The following is an 18,287-nucleotide window of genomic DNA, read 5'->3' as shown; positions in this document are numbered from 1 at the left end:
CATTTGTTGCAATGTCTTAATTCTGGGCATTACTTGAGTTTTATACATCCTCATGAAATATGTAACACCATTCGTTACAATAACAATCTGTAATAAAATATAAAAAAAATAATATAAAATCTCAAAATTATAGTAGTCTGAAAATATCTTAATAAAATAAGTCAAATAAGTAAGACTTTATAAAAACAAAATATTATCCTCAAAACATGCACATCTAAACTAAATGAATACTAAAAATATAACGAAAGTAGTCGCATCCAAGGTCTTATTCTGAAGTAATAACCAAGCTAAAATAAATATAACTAAGAAAACTATGTCTTTAAGTCTCCTCAAACTTAGGAATCTTTTCCTTGTACTCTGAAAACAACACTTATAATGAGATGATAATCCCAGTGTTGTCCTCAGTTGGTACGATAATCCAAAAAATACATTCCAATAAAAATCATATTAAAACAATCACAATTCATGACATTCTAAATAAATAAAATATTTAAATAAACGACAACATATCATCGCATCCAAATAAATATAACAGACACAACTTAGTGATTCCCAGAATCACAAGACTCAATTCTTTAATTCCTAGAACCAGTGTAAATCTCAAATTCTTCAAAGGGTCTATGAGTTTATATTTCATGTAATGGCGTCACAGTGTCTTTCTCATCATAGATGGATATATCTAGAATCTCTTTCTCATCCCAGATGAGGTACCTATAAATAAATATCATTCTCATCCCAGGTGGAGATATCTAACATTATAATCTCATAATAAAATGTACATCATCATCCATCATTAGAAGGTGATGATTAACTCACAAAATTACAAAAATGCCATTCTAAAAAAAACTACCAATAAATTTTTTAATTTTGTGCATCCAATAATAATTTTCAAAATCACACCGTAACAATAATAGAATCAACTAATAATATGAAACCACATATATAACAACAATTATATACGTAATATAATAACTAAGACATATAATATTTACAATGGCTAGAGCATGACCCATATACGTACCAATTGGTCATGATCCTAAAGGTTAAATTATATATTCATTAATTCAATGATAAAACCCTTTAGTTAATGTCAACATATATATATATATATATATATATATATATATATATATATATATCGTAAAATAACAATCTTCCAACATTTAAGGCATATAATCATTCACTTATTCATTCAGTTAATAGCATAGAACATGTGATCACATCATGAGAAACGAAACCCCTCAATCAATTACAAGAAAACATGCAAGAATCAAGAATTCTCAAATTTTTAGGTTTCTAACATTCAAAGCTAAACACTCAATTAAATCATCCAATTCGCATCAGGGCATCAATTGACCCGTCAAACATAAACAATTCATAGTTATCATTGTACAAGCAAAATTAAAATGCATAAAAATGCCCAAAAATTAACTCTAATTTGATCCTCTAAGGATTCCTACACATGTTCACTCTAACCCTAATTGTGATAAACTCATCTCTTGTGTGTAGCCCAGTAGCGATAGTGGCGTCTAGCGGTTCTCTAAGATTCCTCAAGTTTTTCCTCTAGTTGCTCTACTAGAGTTTCCAAGCGTTAAAAAGAAGGAGAATGAATTGAAGCCTTAATTTCATTGTCTCCGTGCGAGGGGAATTTCCCTCTCTACAAGCATTATTTAGCAAATCCCAATGGTGGGAATATGAAAAATGAGTTCCGACGAAGTTGTTGTCCAAAATTTAGAACGATCTAACAGTTAACGAGTCTGTGATTGTAGTTTTACTAGGACGTGTTTGAGTGTATGCGTGAAAAATAGATGATTTTGGAAGAGGAAGAAGGAGAACGAATTTGGGAGCAAGAGAGAGTATATAAACATATACTAAATGTAAAAATTAACCTAATATGTCTCTATTTATAGCTAGGGTACTTTGGACCTATTATTTACTCTATTTTTATTTTATTTTATTATTTTATAAAAAGAAACTCTATTTTACTATTTCATTAAATAAATAACCAATTAAAACATTTCTTTATTTTCTAAAATATCATTTTACTCTATTTATTTTCTAATACTATGAAACCCTTATTTTAATTAACAAAAATTATTTTCTCCCATTTATTTAATTTCTAAAAAATTCTATTAATTTTTAAATAAAATTCTTTTTATTTATTTTACAAAAAATAAGATGTTACATTATCAAGTTCATCTCACTCACCTCACACCAACATAAAAGGGATCTACACTTCCTCCCATAAATTATTTTTGGGATGTTACAAAATACATACCATAGTAACTCTGTTTTGAGGAATTCATTTAATTTCTAAATATTGTGGCCTGCCGGTGATTTCTTTCCCCTTGTATGTGCATTGCAAATTCAGACTTCTCAAAGCTGCTAGATATTTAGTTCCTGTCAAATATTGCAATAATGAGTGGTAATGAAATACTATGTATGGTCCATGGCAGAAGTGTGTTGTACTGTTTTTCTTCTTTATTGTTAGTATAACTTAACCTTACCCTTTGTATACTTGTATTATGCCTTGGTAACTGGTTTATTAGTCATGGTTTGGAATTTGGAAGCATTCTCTTTGCATATGCAAGACTAAGATTGCGTACAATGATCCTTTTCTATACCTTCGCATAATCAGGAGTCTTCTAACACTAGAGTGTGTTAGTTTACTGTTAAATATGTTAACCTACATTACAATTATTTTTATGACTGGTGATTGATAACTGGTGGTAAGATTAAAGAAAAGGCAAGGGAGAAAAGATATGGATTTTTGGCATGGGTCCTGTTTTGGAAACTTCTCTACAGGCACATGTAGAAGAAAGGAAATGAAATAATTCAAGAAGTTAAAGTTTATTAAACTTATCTCAAAAGTTATAATGAACTTAAGCACCTTAACTCTTTTAAAGGCTCTCATTTAATTTCTTTATAAGATGGGTTCTATAAGTTGATAAAGTTTGATTCATTTCCCTTTTTAAATTAATTTTTTTTAAAGTGTTTGGTAAGAAGTTTATCTAAACTGACTCATTGTCTTAAGAGTCAAAAGTCCTGTGAGGCATTTTATTATTGATGCATATCTGACATTGAGATCTAAAATTATATTACTCAAGAGTTTGTTTGTCCGGTAATCCTCTTTTGAATTTCTTTCATAAATTTCGCTTTAGATTATTCATTGAACAACTTGATTATTTGGGGATCAACGAATCGCTACTTTGTTATATTCGTATGATGTTCCTTGAATATTTTTTGACTTGTTAGTACTTTTTCAACCCTATACTTACTTACATTATTGTTGTGTGCTTAATTTGTTAAACACATTTTTTATAATATTTGGAAATAACATTTCGTATTCTCAGAAATAATATTCTCGAGAATAAAAAAATTGTTCATCAAACAAACACTCCCATAAAAAATCCAACTATGTGATAATTATCCTTTATAAAAATATTAATTACGTTTAAAAGATAATTTACAAATTATTTAAATATAAATATTTTACACATACATAAAGACATGCCACATAAGTAAATCATTTAATATAATATCTTTCTTTCCATCATAGGAAACAAATGCATACTCAACTCTGTTTTATTTTTTTTTGGTATTGGAAGGGGCCAAAGGTCCATAGAAGAAACTCGGAAGCTATTTACATGAGGGAAAGAAATTCCCACAGCATCACTAAAGAGCAACTGAAGCAACCATGAAGGTTGCTGCTCAAAAAAGCAAAATCCTCATCCATACCACATGCATGATCATTCCCTTCCCTATAGATATGCATTAATCGAGCATTAGGGATGATTCCCAAAAGGTGAAGAATTTGAAGCACTAATTTCCAACCTGCAGAACTGCCTATGTTATTACCCTTAATGACTTTGACAACAAACAAGTCTTCATTTTTTTTAGAGCAAGAAAAGAAGCGGAACTACAAGAAAGTGAAAGCTCATGGTTTAAATGAAAGACCAAAATCAAAGGAGAGATGGCAGATCATATAAAATGCACATTCCATTGTTGCCAACTAAGAAACAAAGAAAGAGGAGCTTATGATCTTGTTCCAGCAACAGATGCTACAAACTTTGTTTTCTCACACTTGATTAATAATGGCTATAAACTACTAAGGGCTAATCAATATCAATACTATATTAATATAATTAATTATATTGATCCATCGTTGAAAGAGACAAAAATATGTTAAGACACCAACATGTATGTTTCTAAAACAAAACAAGCTACCTAGAAATTGTGGATGCTGATGCAAAATTACAATTAAGTACAGTCATTCACTTGCATTTAATACCACAATTGTAAAAGAAAGGTTTTCATCATGGTTTCATAACATTTTTTAGGTCACTCAACCACATGTCAGATCAGATCAGTGAGTGAGGAATTTATTTCAGAACATTGAATTGGAGAACATTAAGGGCTTTAGCCAAGAAAAGGAAGATAGAAATACTTTACACTAAATCAACACTCACTGTTTTTTGAAATATAAGGCAATGACAGTCACAGTAGGAAACATTCAATAGCAAAAAATTTACATCCGAAGCTTCCTTACAAGTTACAATCAAAATTGTCCAGCAAAAAATGTAACAATTAACATCTCAATAACTACTTGGTGATATAGAGCTTGAGAAAGGTTCCTCCTCTTTTCCTTGCCTATGATGATAATCAGCTCCTTAAAAATTATCTAACAAGAGACTCGTTCATAACTTTGCAATTTTTAATAAATTTTAGATAATAACAGAATGTGTTAAAAAGAGTATCTTATTTTCCTAACCAAACTAATAACATCTCGTGCTTACATGTTTAACTTTAAGCAAAATTACTTAACTTTTTTCCCATGGGAACAGATGAAGCACCAGTGCTTATATAAACAACCTTTACTTAACAAATTTATACCATAAATAAAATATTTTTCAAGCATTATAAAACCCACAAAATTAAATTAATCATTTATTCAATAATTTAGTATTCAAGTGAATTTCATGCCAAGTGTTTAAATCTACATAAAATTAGAAGATCCCACAAAATTATAATAAAGAACTGTACATTATGTATTATGTATTGAAGATGCTACCTAGACGTTCTCTTTTCTGGTTCTTTTTCCTGGCATAAACTTTTAATAACCTGGGCCTTGTAACCCCCAGGCCCAAGCCCAAGCCCAATATTACACCCTTCTCATCTTGTTGCTTTGTCTCTGTTCTTGATTACCTAGACATTCTCTTCTCTGGTTCTTTTTCCTGGCATAAACTTTTAATACCCTGGGCCTTGTAACCCCCAGGCCCAAGCCCAATATTACACCCTTCTCATCTTGTTGCTTTGTCTCTGTTTCTTGATTAACACTATCCCTAGTGAGCACATACCTGCCACTGCCACCACCTTCAGCAGCACATGCAATCTCTCCAACCTGGCAAAGCCTCTCCAACTGAAGTGCCAAAATCCTCTCATGGGCCAAGGGCAAGTCGTCACTGTTGTTGTTGTATTCCCTCTTGATGAACTCTGAAATGGCCTCCTTAGTGGACCCAGTTTCCTCGTTCAGGCCCATTATGGCGCTCTCTATCATCCACGCGTATGGGGGGTGAGTTGGGGTGCGAAAAGCAGGGAAAAGCTCTCGAAGGCGACGCTCGATTACGGAGGAATCGACGGTGGAGAGGGATGGATGGTGATTCAGTTGAGAAAAGATAGAGTCTTTTAAGTGAGTCATGATGATTCGTCTGCTTCTTGAATTTTCCTCGTCGCGCTCACAATTTTCCTTTTCCTTTTCCATTCCCGTCCTCATCACTGTTGAGATATACGGAGATTGTTGTTTGCATTACTACCCTAATTTACATCTAATTTATATGATTGATCTAATCAAATCAAATCTTTAGTAAATATACCTAAAACACATTTTAAGTAAATCTTCACATGGGCCCACGGGAGTTGTATTTATAACTTTTTTTTTCCATTTATATCTAATCCTAAAAATTGAAATTTTCTTTTAATTTTTTTTCTCGAAATCTAAAAATATCATTGTCAAGTCTAATTGTCGAATAAATCTTTTTTTTTAATATCTAATCTTAATTATCAAAGATAAAAATTTATTCTGATGTTAAATTTTAGCTTGCTAGAATATGTGATCTGTGTCTTGCACGAATAAATATTATTTGTAAACATACATATTTCTTATCTCTCATGTATAAACTATAGAAAATAAAAGTTATACACTGATAAATAAAAAAAATTTACATAATAATTTAATCATAATCTATGATATAAGTTAACTTTTAAAATAAAATTATTTTATACTGTCGTCAATGTGTAAACATTAAAATTTAAAACAAATATTTATAATTTTAGGACCAAAAACAATGATTGATATTTGGATTATTATGATTAAGTTTTTAATTAGTATAGTTGATATTGTCAATAAATTTAAAGAAGTCAAATTTATTTTCAAAAAATATCATCATTAATTTATTAATAGCTAATGATGTGAAATAATTTTTATGTTGTTCAGTCTTTTTGTGCAGAAAATTGTTATATTACGTTATTAAAACTTTATCTATATTATTGTTAAATAAAATAAAATCATATTATTTATGATTCCAAATAAATTTATAATTATTAATTCAAAATGAATTTATAAGTATAAGAATTAATTGTAAAGAAAGATAATAATGTGTGTCATAATTAAAAATTAATTACATTTCAAATCATATCATAATGTCTAAATTTAATTTTTTATTTAGTTGAACATTTCACTCAAAACATTTTCTCAAGTTACTACTCAAATCATATTATAACCTAGTGATTAGGTAGAAGTAATTAATATGTTAAAATTAATGTTGAATCATTTAGATACTTACCTCCTAGGCGAACTCCGAATTTGTTAGAATCTTTTTTTTCCTAAGGAATCAGAGAATTAAGACAAAAAAAATTCATTTTGTATAACTCTTGAGAATATCATGCATAAGTTTCCTTCTTCTTTTTGGCTTAATATTCAAATTGGTCCCTTAATTTATTCTAAGTGCTTAATTGGGTCTCTTTGTAAAATTTACCCAATTGGGTCCTTGTCATGAGAGTGAAACAAACACTATTAACTGAGTGTATATGTGGCTTTGATTGATGATATTTTATTACTATTTTGGTCTTCTTCCCCAAATTGCATAAAAAAATTAGGGTTCCTCCTCCCCCTCGATCTACTTTGATTCCTCCCCTTTACTCATCTTCATCGAAGTGAATGTTGAAGTTCAAAGGTTCTATCAATGGCAATGGCATGTCGAGGAGCTCCTCTGGTGTTGGAAGGGGAAGGCTCGTGCCCACTTGCAACTGCAAGTAGCTCATTGTTATGCCAACAACACACACAACCAAACATGATGGGAGACGATTTTGGGGATGTCCTCATTGGGTGAGTTTGTCTTGAACGGTTTAGTCATTTCTTTTTAATAGTATGGCTTTGTTTCATGTTTAATTTGTGGGTTTTTCCATTGAAAACAAAGTTGGAGTTGGATACAATTTTTTTGAATGGTGTTCATATGAACTAAATGATGAGAAAGACTTGATGATTTTTCGACAAAAGAGAAAGATTGTGAAAGTTGAAAGTTCGTTGAAGGAAACTAAAAATTGGTTGAAATCTTTCATTGCAAGTGTTGTTTTCTTGTACTAGTGAATGTCATTTGGATGACATTAATGTGGAACATAAGAGGTAGAGATGGAAAGAATATGTACTTAAGTAGAGAGTATTTGTATTATTAGGTTTGAAGCTTGTGACACCCTTTACCTCAACATGTATATAAATGGGAAAAACATATAAAATGCAGAATCTAATTAAATCAATTTTGTTCAATAAAATCGTAAGTAAATCCACATGGGTAAAATGTCCACATTCATTTCACTATTACTAAATAAAATTGCTCTGAAATATTTCTGGCTCAAAACAAGGTCATTCAAGTTTATAAAAGAACTCAAGTTAAGCAGTATACCAAAACAAAGTAATATAACATGTTTGGAATATCAGACAATTAAAACATAAATGCATGCTCTAATGTCACATCCTATCAGAGTATTGTGTCCCGACATCCTCCAATACGAGGTTTTTTAAAGCAATCCACCTAGTCATCTGCTCCCATGAACATAAGATCCGAGTTCATCATAGGATTCAAACACAAATAACATACAGGAAGTGAGCCATCACATTCTTCAACAAATAGAGGTAAACGAAAACATATATGTATGATATAAATATAACAATAATATAATTATAACAACAATATAGGTATAACAAGGTTCAACTTTGGCACAATTCGTATCATTTCAACACTCAACATGTATCATCACTTGTTCTAGAATTTAATCACAAATGCCTTCACGATTAACCACATATTCAAGACAACACAACTCAAATACAATACTCCAACTCACACTTACACAATTCATTACACACAATCACATAACAAGTCGCAATGATCATTACACATGTGTTATGCAACAGCTTCATTAAGACTCAATCCTATATGTAATGTGGTACCATGTTAGTAAAAAACCTCGTCAAGCGCCTAGGAGTACATGATAAGACAGACCACAAACTGGTAAGTCATGTCACTCTCCACTAAGTAAAATCATAGAGAGACCAGTTAAGATCACACCGTTTTGCGAGAATGCTCCAACAATATGAGATCGGCACAAGTTTACAAGAACATTCAAACCGGGTTATTTACCCTTAAGGCCTAGACTCCAAAGAGTCTGTCAGGGCCTCTCCTTCCTAATTTAGGTCCAACCCATAAAACATTTTAACACGCAGATTCTATATATGAAATATACAAGACATACGGATCCTCAAGTGTTTTCAAAATAATTTTAACTCGTCGTGCCTCAAAGTGGTTCAACTTGTCAAGTTCTCATAGTGAATCTTATCATAATACTTGTCGTGCATTAACTTGCCACCCTTAAAGAGTTTTACAGTCGTGTGATAGTACAATTCATAACCCACAACTCAGTGCACACAACATCTCAATACACATGTATCTTATTTTTCAACACAAACTCAACTTATCACATACACCCAATCTCAATCACAATGTTATAATCTCAACGCAACATGTTATCACACCCCATGAATCATATAAACATCACACAATATTAATATTTACATGGCATAAAACATGTCTATATTAAATCGAACTATATTATTTTCAATTAAGAAGAGTTAATAAATAATTAGACTAAAAATGCATTGAAAGTATTTATTATTGAGTCTTAATATATTAATTTCCTTCAATTTAATTTTATTATTTGAACTAATAATTCCTAATTTATTTTAACAATTCGTATACATATATATGTGTTATAATCATCAACACGTAATAGGCTTATGAGACCAAAACATGATAAAGAACACTTTCACCAATCTAATTCTCACGCTAATATAGTAAATCTTGTCCAAAATTAACACGAACGAATTATACAGAAATGTTTCTCACAACATGGGAAGTAAAATTTCTCAAAAAATTTGACATGATGATGTCAAAATCAAAGGAATAAAACTCATAGGTTCAAAAACATGAAAACTCCAAGAGCACTCAATTTTATCATCCAATTCGCATTAGGGCATTAATTGACCCGTCAAATATAACAAGCTCGTGATTATAATAGTAAAGGCATATCATAATACAATAAATATCCAAAAATAAATCCCAATTTGATCATTTAAGAATCCCTACATATGTTCATTCTAACCCGAATTGTGATAAACTCATCCATTACCCCTAAGTGGGCTCATGTGTGTAGTCAACGATAATAGCATCTTGAAAATTAGTTTTGAAGGTGATGTTCAAATTTCAAGATGATCCAATGGTTAACAAATACAAGACCGTAATTTTACTGAGATGGATTTGAGTGTATGTGAAAAAAAGAAAAAATTATGGGAGAGGAATAAGGAAGAACGAATTTGGAAAGAAGAGAGAGTGTAGAAACATATCACTGATATAAAAACTGACATAATATATTTCTATTTAGAACTAGGGTACTCTGAGCCTATTATTTACTCTTTTTTCTTTATTTTATTATTTTATAAAAATAACTATATTTTACTATTTCATTAAATAAATAACTAATTAAAACATCCCTTTATTTTCTAAAATATTATTTTACTCTATTTATTTTTTAATACTATGAAGACCTTATTTTAATTAACAAAATTATTTTTTCACATTTATTAAATTTCTAAAACTCTATTAATTTTTAAATAAAATTCTTTTTATTTATTTTATGAAAAACAAAATGTTACCGAGCTATATTGGTTTATTGGTTCAAAGTTGCAGAATTTTATGTTTAGATGAGGTACATCTATATGTTTTGTTCAGTAATGTATTTGAAGTCATTGTTGAATATGGACCTTTTGACAAGCTTGTATAACACACTGGATGAAGACTATATATATATATATATATATATATATATATATATATATATATATATATATATATATATATATATATTTTGAATTTACATGGCTAAACTCTTTTACTAAATATTTATTTTATATAATTTAATATATATTTAATTATATAAAAAAACAATTATTAACATAATCACTATTATTTTCTGCAAGCAAAATTAGTGTCAAGTGTTTTTAAGCAATTAATATCATTTTATTTATTTATTAGCATCTCGCTTAAATAAATCATTCATAATTTTCTTCTACCAGAATAAATTTATTTTTTTATACATTTATATGTATATATCAATATATTTAAATAAAAATTATATATAAAATATAGCACACAATGATGAATTTATTTATTTTTGAAATCAAGTATAATTTTTTTATTTAATTCACAGATATGAACATTTTACGTGATGCCACATTAATATCCAAATCAATATGGTAAAATTATCATTTTCATGAGTATGAAGATAAAAGTAAAACATCCATTACATACAATGCAAAATCTAAATAAAAAATCTTAAATTGTTAACCCTGTGCAACACACAAGTCAAAATCTAGTAAAATATAAAAAATAGTAGTTAGTTAATATTATATTTTAAGAAAAAGAAAACAATTACTTCTTAACGTATAATAATAGTCTAAAATTTTAAATTGTAGAACAATGATATTTTAAAAAATACAAGAAAAATTTACACAAAATGATATATTATCAATAAGAAAATAATTTTATAACCTAAAAACTTAAAAATATTTTAAAAAATTATCCTTGTGTATCGCACAACACGAGTACAAGTCTAATTTATATCTCATAAATAAATAATGTATTACACATTGACATTATTACACACAACAGTGGTGACCAACTAGCCATGAGCGCACCATTGAGGTGGGCGACCGTCCAAGGTCTCATTTAAAAACGAGCACCAATTTTTTAATTATTTAGCCAATATAAATATTAAAATAAAAAATTATATAAATATTTTTTAAGAAAATTTGCCAACAAAAATTTACCTACAATTTTGAGAAAATGAATTGAGAATTTATGACAATGTTGAACATAAAGAGAATAGGGTGGTATATTATTTTTTTCAATTTTATTAGTGTTAACTTAATTATGTAAACAAAGACATTGAGCTCTCTTTTTTTCCTCTAGTGATTGTATCTCTAGCTAATCTCTTTCTAATATCATTGTCGACTCATCGTATAGGACTACTTAAACCATAATTATGTAGAACAATTGCATTGCATCATGTCATTTGTGCCCTTTCACAATCTGTCTCGTTCTCTCTAATCTCAGTGTCACTTTGTGTCTTACTGTCGTTGAGGTAGGGACTTCCCCATTTCAGGGCAATGAGAAAGATGCAGACCAATGATAGAGGGTAGGTAGCAACTGGGTACTTTCACCATGTTGTGAATCATGATTCGTGGCCTTTATTGCTCTGTTGGAATCTCAAAATCAAACTACATGAACCTAATATATATCAAAATCAAACTACATGAACCTCCACCTATCAGTTGTCGTGAGCTTCTCTTGACATGCCACAATCATTGACTGCTCTTTCCATTACTTACTGACCTTAAGGATTACTTGTACATTCTTTTAGCAAGTCTAGGTTTAGTTGTTTACATTTTGGGAAATTGGGGTTGCAGCTACAATGTTATATTGTAGCAACGTCAAAGTGGGCCATAGTTATTTTTGTTTAGTTTGGTTGCCAAATGTAGAGATAAACTATGAACTCGTAAGGGAAAACAATGAAAATTGAAACTTAACTTAATTGAACCATAATAATTCTTATAAAACTTGATAGTAAGATTTTATTTGAATAATTAAAAGTTTTAAGAGGTTTTAACAATTGAATAAAAAGAATCAAGCTTTATATAGTATGGTGTTTTTTGAAGACATTGAATTGTTTTCCTAATGCATGTACAACTTATAAAATAATATTAACAATTCATGTCACTAATGCATTTGTTAAAAGAAGTTCATTGAAATTGAATTTATTAAAATTCTATTTGCGATCCTTTGTATGACAAGATAAATTAAACAGTTTTACTTTGATTTCTATTGAAAATGATTTTTTTATGGAATTGAAAATATTTTTTTAGAGAAGGCTAATTATGAATGTAATATTAATGATTTTGCAACAAAAAGATGCAAGAAATACAATATTCAAATGATTGTGAGGACAAAATTTTCTAAATTTGCCCACGGCACCAAAAATATCAAGGCCGATCATGTGTATGTCTGAGTTGTTTTTATTTAGTTGGGCTACAAAATATAAGGAGGATTAATAATATTGATTTGATTTTTATTAAAAATGATGTTTTAAAGAATATATGATGATAAAAGGATTCTTAATGATTTTTGCAACAAGAAATTCAGAAAATAATATTCAAATAATTACGAGGACATAATTTTTTCGTTTCACACTGCAGGGCAAAAAAAACTCAACATCAGGACTGTAGTAAAGACAAGAGTACTTGTGCTTTAGAGGCTTCTTGATCATATCTCATAAATTGAGGAAAATAAACAAAGCATGCACTGTTCTACACTTCTACTCCTAAATCCTAATCTAACTTGCTAGAGGAGATTTCACTACAGCCTTCACTTAGACATGGGGAACAAGGTGTGGGAGGCCCTATATCGTCATGATTAAAATCCACAGTGAAGTCAAAGAAACTAGCTTTAACATCAACAAGTCTCTGAAGTTTGCTGCTACTAGAGGGCTTCTTCCCATGTGATCTTCTTGTCTTCATCTTGTTTTTCTGAAATATGCGATACACAGCAAAATCTGCCACTGGCATCTGCATTAGAATTGAAAAATTCTCAAGAGGTCAAACACTGGAAAGCCAAACAAAAATAATGCAGCTTTGGCACAACTCTCTTATTGGAACAAAATATGTACAATACTAAATGAAATAATGGTTACTCTTTTATTCTAAATACTTTTTTTAACACCCTCTTTATTCTGAATTAAAATTTATTAGAATTTTCAACATAAATATATTAAATAAAAAGTGAGACTTTCAAAGTATACAAAATTTTATAATTTTTAATAAATTTGAATCAATAATAAAAAATATATTTAAAAGAAGAAAACACCACAAAAAATGTGTTATATATCACACAAAAGTTGATACAATTAGTAATGACTTGTATCTCTTAATCAAATGATCTAAGGTTCGAATCCTTATTGATTCTTAGATATGAACTAAATCATGTTAGGATCAACATGTTCACGTGCACGCTTATTGTTTCCAATGAAAATTAGTCATCACTTTTGATAGAAACTAATTTGTATCAATAGCATGGAAAAAAGAAATGTGTTATATATCAACATTTCTCACTTTAATTACCTGACATGGGTAGGAAGCTACAAGGCGCAATTCGTGCATGACCCACTGAGTTCTTGTCTCATGGGACCCTTTGCAAAAAAACAGTGTTTCCTTCATCCCAATTACTTGATTGCTCTCTGAATGGATGATTTGTTTTTCTTTGCCTACAGATTTCCAGCACCCAGAACCAGCAGGTCTCTTGATGTTTCCATTTGATCTATTGCTAAAAAAGTACCTATTTTCCCTCAATTCACCTACAAGTACGAGTTAGCAAAGAGGACATGTTCAATAACGCAGCACCTTGTTTTCAACTGAGGCAACTACCAGAAACAAAGAAAAAAAATATGGAATATAATCTTGGTTTTTTTAATCTTCTATAGACAATTTTACTAGAGATATAGGATATTAGTGTAATTAGGATTGACTATATGTACCAACAACAAAATAATGTGTATAAGCCAGAAATAATTCCCATCCCATAAACTAAATGGAGTACTAAATTCAAATTTTAAGATATTGGACCCTTATCATACCAGTACAATTCTACAAACTAGCTAGCTTTGAGATTGAATTACTCATAAATTCAAATGACACTTTCTTTAGCTGAAATCCAAACTAAGAAGCAGGCAACAATAAAACAGTATGTATAATTGAAGGATGACTCATCCGTGAATTAACTTTTGATATTGAGAGATATATATATGGAGGTCCAAATTTTAAGATAATACCAAAATTTGTCGTAGAGTGTGTTTGTTTTTTAAGATGAAATATTATATTGTCAAGAAATTTTGTACTTTTTTTTTATAATTTACATTTTTTATATTTTATTTTAATTTTTATTTTATTTTTATCTTTTTTATTTCTATTATGTTAATCATACACACCCTTGATCATTATTATTGAAACTTTTTTTTTCTTCACCCATTATTAGATTGATATTTTTATTTTGTTGATCAAATGATCATAATATTGATATAAAACATTTCTGTGAAATTGATGATTAATTTTCATGAAAATCGTGAGCACATAAAATATAAATATTCTTCTCACAAGAAGATTCATTTTATGTCTAAGAGTCAATCAGATGCCAGTCCTGATTTCTTGATCAAAAGATATAAGTGATTACCACTTCTGTCAACTATTGTTTTATTAGACCGTTTTCAAACTAATGCATATGAGCTGGTTTTGAGATTAAATAAGACCTAAACTAAATTTTTTAAGACTTTTCAATGGCTGAAATCCAAACTAAGTAACAACCAAGAAAAAACAAATGAAGCAGCTGTAGGAAAGAAAAAAAGAATTCGGACCAACCTGGAAGTTTCCATGGCTCAGTCTGAAACACGTCAAACTCTGAAATGACTGAAGCGGGTAATTGTTGAGCAAACGCCTTCTTCTTGAGGTAGTGAAGGAGAAGCTCTTCATCGGTGGGACAAAACCTGAACCCAATTGGCAACTTGATGCCTCCTTTGACAACATGGTTTTCGAACCTCCCCATCTCCCCAAAAGTGATTTTTGTAATCAGAGAAGCAAACCCATGTATGTCAACAGGGAGATTCAAAGCTAAGTATTATTACTGGCTTGTGGAGTGGCCTTGGTTGTGTGAAGAAGGTTTTCAATTTATTGACGCAACTAACTTCCAGAAAAGGATGTGTGGGCGAGATGCAAAGAGAGAGAATAGTTACTGACTATGGTCTAGAAACGCATGTTGTTGACTTGAAACGGTCGTTGTTTCTTTTTTTTTTTGTTTGGTCGTGTATCTTTTTTTTTTTCGGCAAGGAATATATTTGAAAGTGGTAAGACTAACTCTTAATTGGATATGTCCTCTGCTAACTTAGGGTGACAAAATGGTTGATCCATCCCTATTCGCTCCAACCCACCAAAAATGGACAAACCTTTCACATTTCATATATGGGTTGAAAATATATTCCATTTTTAATTGGTTTGAAAAAATTAAAATATTTAGAAAAAATAAGTAATAATATATTTTAATTGATTTTATCTTTTATAAATATTAAATAATAAATATTTACTAAAAAAGTTAAATGTATTATCTTAAAATTTGAAAAATAATTTATTTAAACAAAAAACTAATTAAAAATTAATAATATATGTATAAAATACTAAAATAAATATTAACTTTTTAAAAAAATAAAAAAATGGATTGACATGTCTTACTTTTCTTTTAACCTGTTTTTCGGCCGACTAAAACAGATCAAATTGAAGTAAGTTGGCCGATTGAAAATCTTAATTGGACCCGCCAAATGGGCTAAAATGAATTAATTTTATGGATCAATCCATTTTGTCACCTCAATTACAAATTGTGTTGGATTTTTTTGATTTTTTTTTTCGTGTAATGTTTAGACTGTTGTAGTGGAAAAATAACATGTAAAAATATGCTTTCTGCTTTTGGTCAAGGAGCATGCGCCCGGTACAGTGTACCCCATGTGTACCACGCGTTCTGAATCTGGTTTCCGAGTAAAAGTTAGTACCTGCTAGGCTGCTATGACCCTTCTGACATTGACTCGTTTTTCTTATGATTTTGGGGGTTAATGTTTACTCGGTTCCAAAATACGGGGCTTGACCCTTCTGACTTTGACTCGCTTTTCTTATGATTTTGGGGGTTAATTTTTACACTGAAGAAGTCAGAGTTAGGTCGGGTAATGAAACTCGTTATGGAATCTATGTATTATTTCCTATATCTACTCCACTATTATTTTTATCTGTATGAATTTATATTAAAAAATTTATAATACTCACATGTTCAATTAATTAAGTTAAATATATTTGATCATTTGTTTCATTATTTTAAGGACATGTTTTAAATTTTGAAAAATAATTGATTAAAAACAAGGTAAAGTATAAATAAAAAATTCACATCCAAAAACACATCTAAAAAAATGCTAGAAGGGCCAACTTATATCATTATTCAAGTTTCTCTAGATTAATATTAACTATTGTTACTGAAAAAAATATGTAATGAAAAGAATAATATTTCAAATAGTTAATTAAATTGATTTGAATATTTGATTCAACTGTAAATAATTGTTGCAAAAAATAAAATAAAATAATCCAACAATAAACTCATTTAACTTACTTAATTTATAGTTAAAAAATAAATTATTATTAATTTAGAAAAATAGTGCTTTTATATATAATTATTGTAAATTAATAAAATATTTTTAAAAATAATTCAGTGAAAGCTACGTCAATAACATGATTTAACTAATTGATTCAGAGTGTAAATAATTATAGGGAAACATAAAATAAATCAAGCAATAAATTAATTTAAATGACTTAACTATTTATAATATTTGCAATATTTTAAACAGAAAATTAATTAATTTTTTTTAACTATAAATATGTAATTAAGCCATTTAAATAGTAATTAATGTTTTTAAATAATATGCAATATTTTAAACAGAAAAGTAATGAATAATGAGATGAAAACAAAATATAACAGAAACAAAGAGAGTGTTGTAAATTCTATGCTATAATAGCCAATTTTTACGGATAAAAAAATACGTAACAAAGAAAGTATTAATTTTTTTTTTTTTTTTGCAGGATTTGTCACTAAACTTATGGGTTGTAATGGAATGACTATCACTACATAATCCTAATTCTTTTAGCTAATTGATTCCAAGTGAAAATGAGTTAATTAACCCCATTTTCAATGACCAATAAAAATTAGACATTTACCTTATTTTAGATTCTACCATTAATGCAATGAATATCACATTTAATGCATATATCCTTAATTTTTCAATTTCTTTTTACATAATCCTTAATTTCTCTCACAATATTTATGTGTAAAATATTTGTCAACTTTGTAGTTATAGATATAGTATATATGTCCTATATTTTCCTTTATCACACCCTCTTTATTATTTTTATTTTATTTATTTTACAACTTATAAATATGATACTTTTTTTTTCCCAAAAAAGTATAATACTTTTAAATCTTTTTCCAACATTTTTATTATAATTCTTAATTGTTTTTGCTAACATTATTTTTATAAAGTTATGTTAAACAATGACGGTAACTTAATTACAGAAAGTATTTCTCAATAACAAAAAGTATTTCCTATTGAGAAGTCGGAAAAGTAAATATTTTATCTCGTCATTGTTATAAATGATTATTTGATACTTGAGTTCATTAATTAAAATCCATTGGATTTGATTTTCAGCCTTATCCTAAAAAATGGACTGCTGAGGGGTGTAGAGAGATTATTTAAGTGTCAATTAAAAGTTTCAAGGTACATCTCAATTAAAAAACATCTTGTACGATCATTAAATCAAAATCAATTATGTACGATATTAACTTTTAAAATAATTATTTATAATAATTCAAATGATAATTTATGATTTTAAAATAATTATTTATAATAATTAAAATGATAATTTATGATTGAATGATATAATAATAATAATAATAATAATAATAATAATAAATAGTCTAATTAAACATAATAATAATGATCATTTGTGGGTTAGCGTGCATGAAAGAAGAAAGGGAACGGTCACTTACCCA

General features: G+C 28.9%; 1 protein-coding gene across 1 annotated transcript; it reads right to left on the bottom strand.

Moving 5' to 3' along the window:
* Positions 1-12,801: 12,801 nt before the first annotated feature.
* On the bottom strand, positions 12,802-15,444 carry LOC114391885 (NAC domain-containing protein 83-like). Its single transcript, XM_028352884.1, has 3 exons — positions 15,071-15,444; positions 13,781-14,013; positions 12,802-13,228 (listed from the first exon to the last, which is right to left on the bottom strand). The coding sequence occupies exons 1-3, from the start codon at positions 15,252-15,254 to the stop codon at positions 12,992-12,994; spliced, it is 654 nt and encodes a 217-aa protein (XP_028208685.1). The 5' UTR covers positions 15,255-15,444; the 3' UTR covers positions 12,802-12,991.
* Between the last annotated feature and the right edge of the window lie 2,843 nt (positions 15,445-18,287).

This window comes from Glycine soja, chromosome 17 (assembly GCF_004193775.1).
Source record: "Glycine soja cultivar W05 chromosome 17, ASM419377v2, whole genome shotgun sequence".
Taxonomy (NCBI): domain Eukaryota; kingdom Viridiplantae; phylum Streptophyta; class Magnoliopsida; order Fabales; family Fabaceae; genus Glycine; species Glycine soja.
The sequence above is the reverse complement of the archived record's forward strand: the minus strand, read 5'-3'. Positions and strand labels throughout refer to the sequence as shown.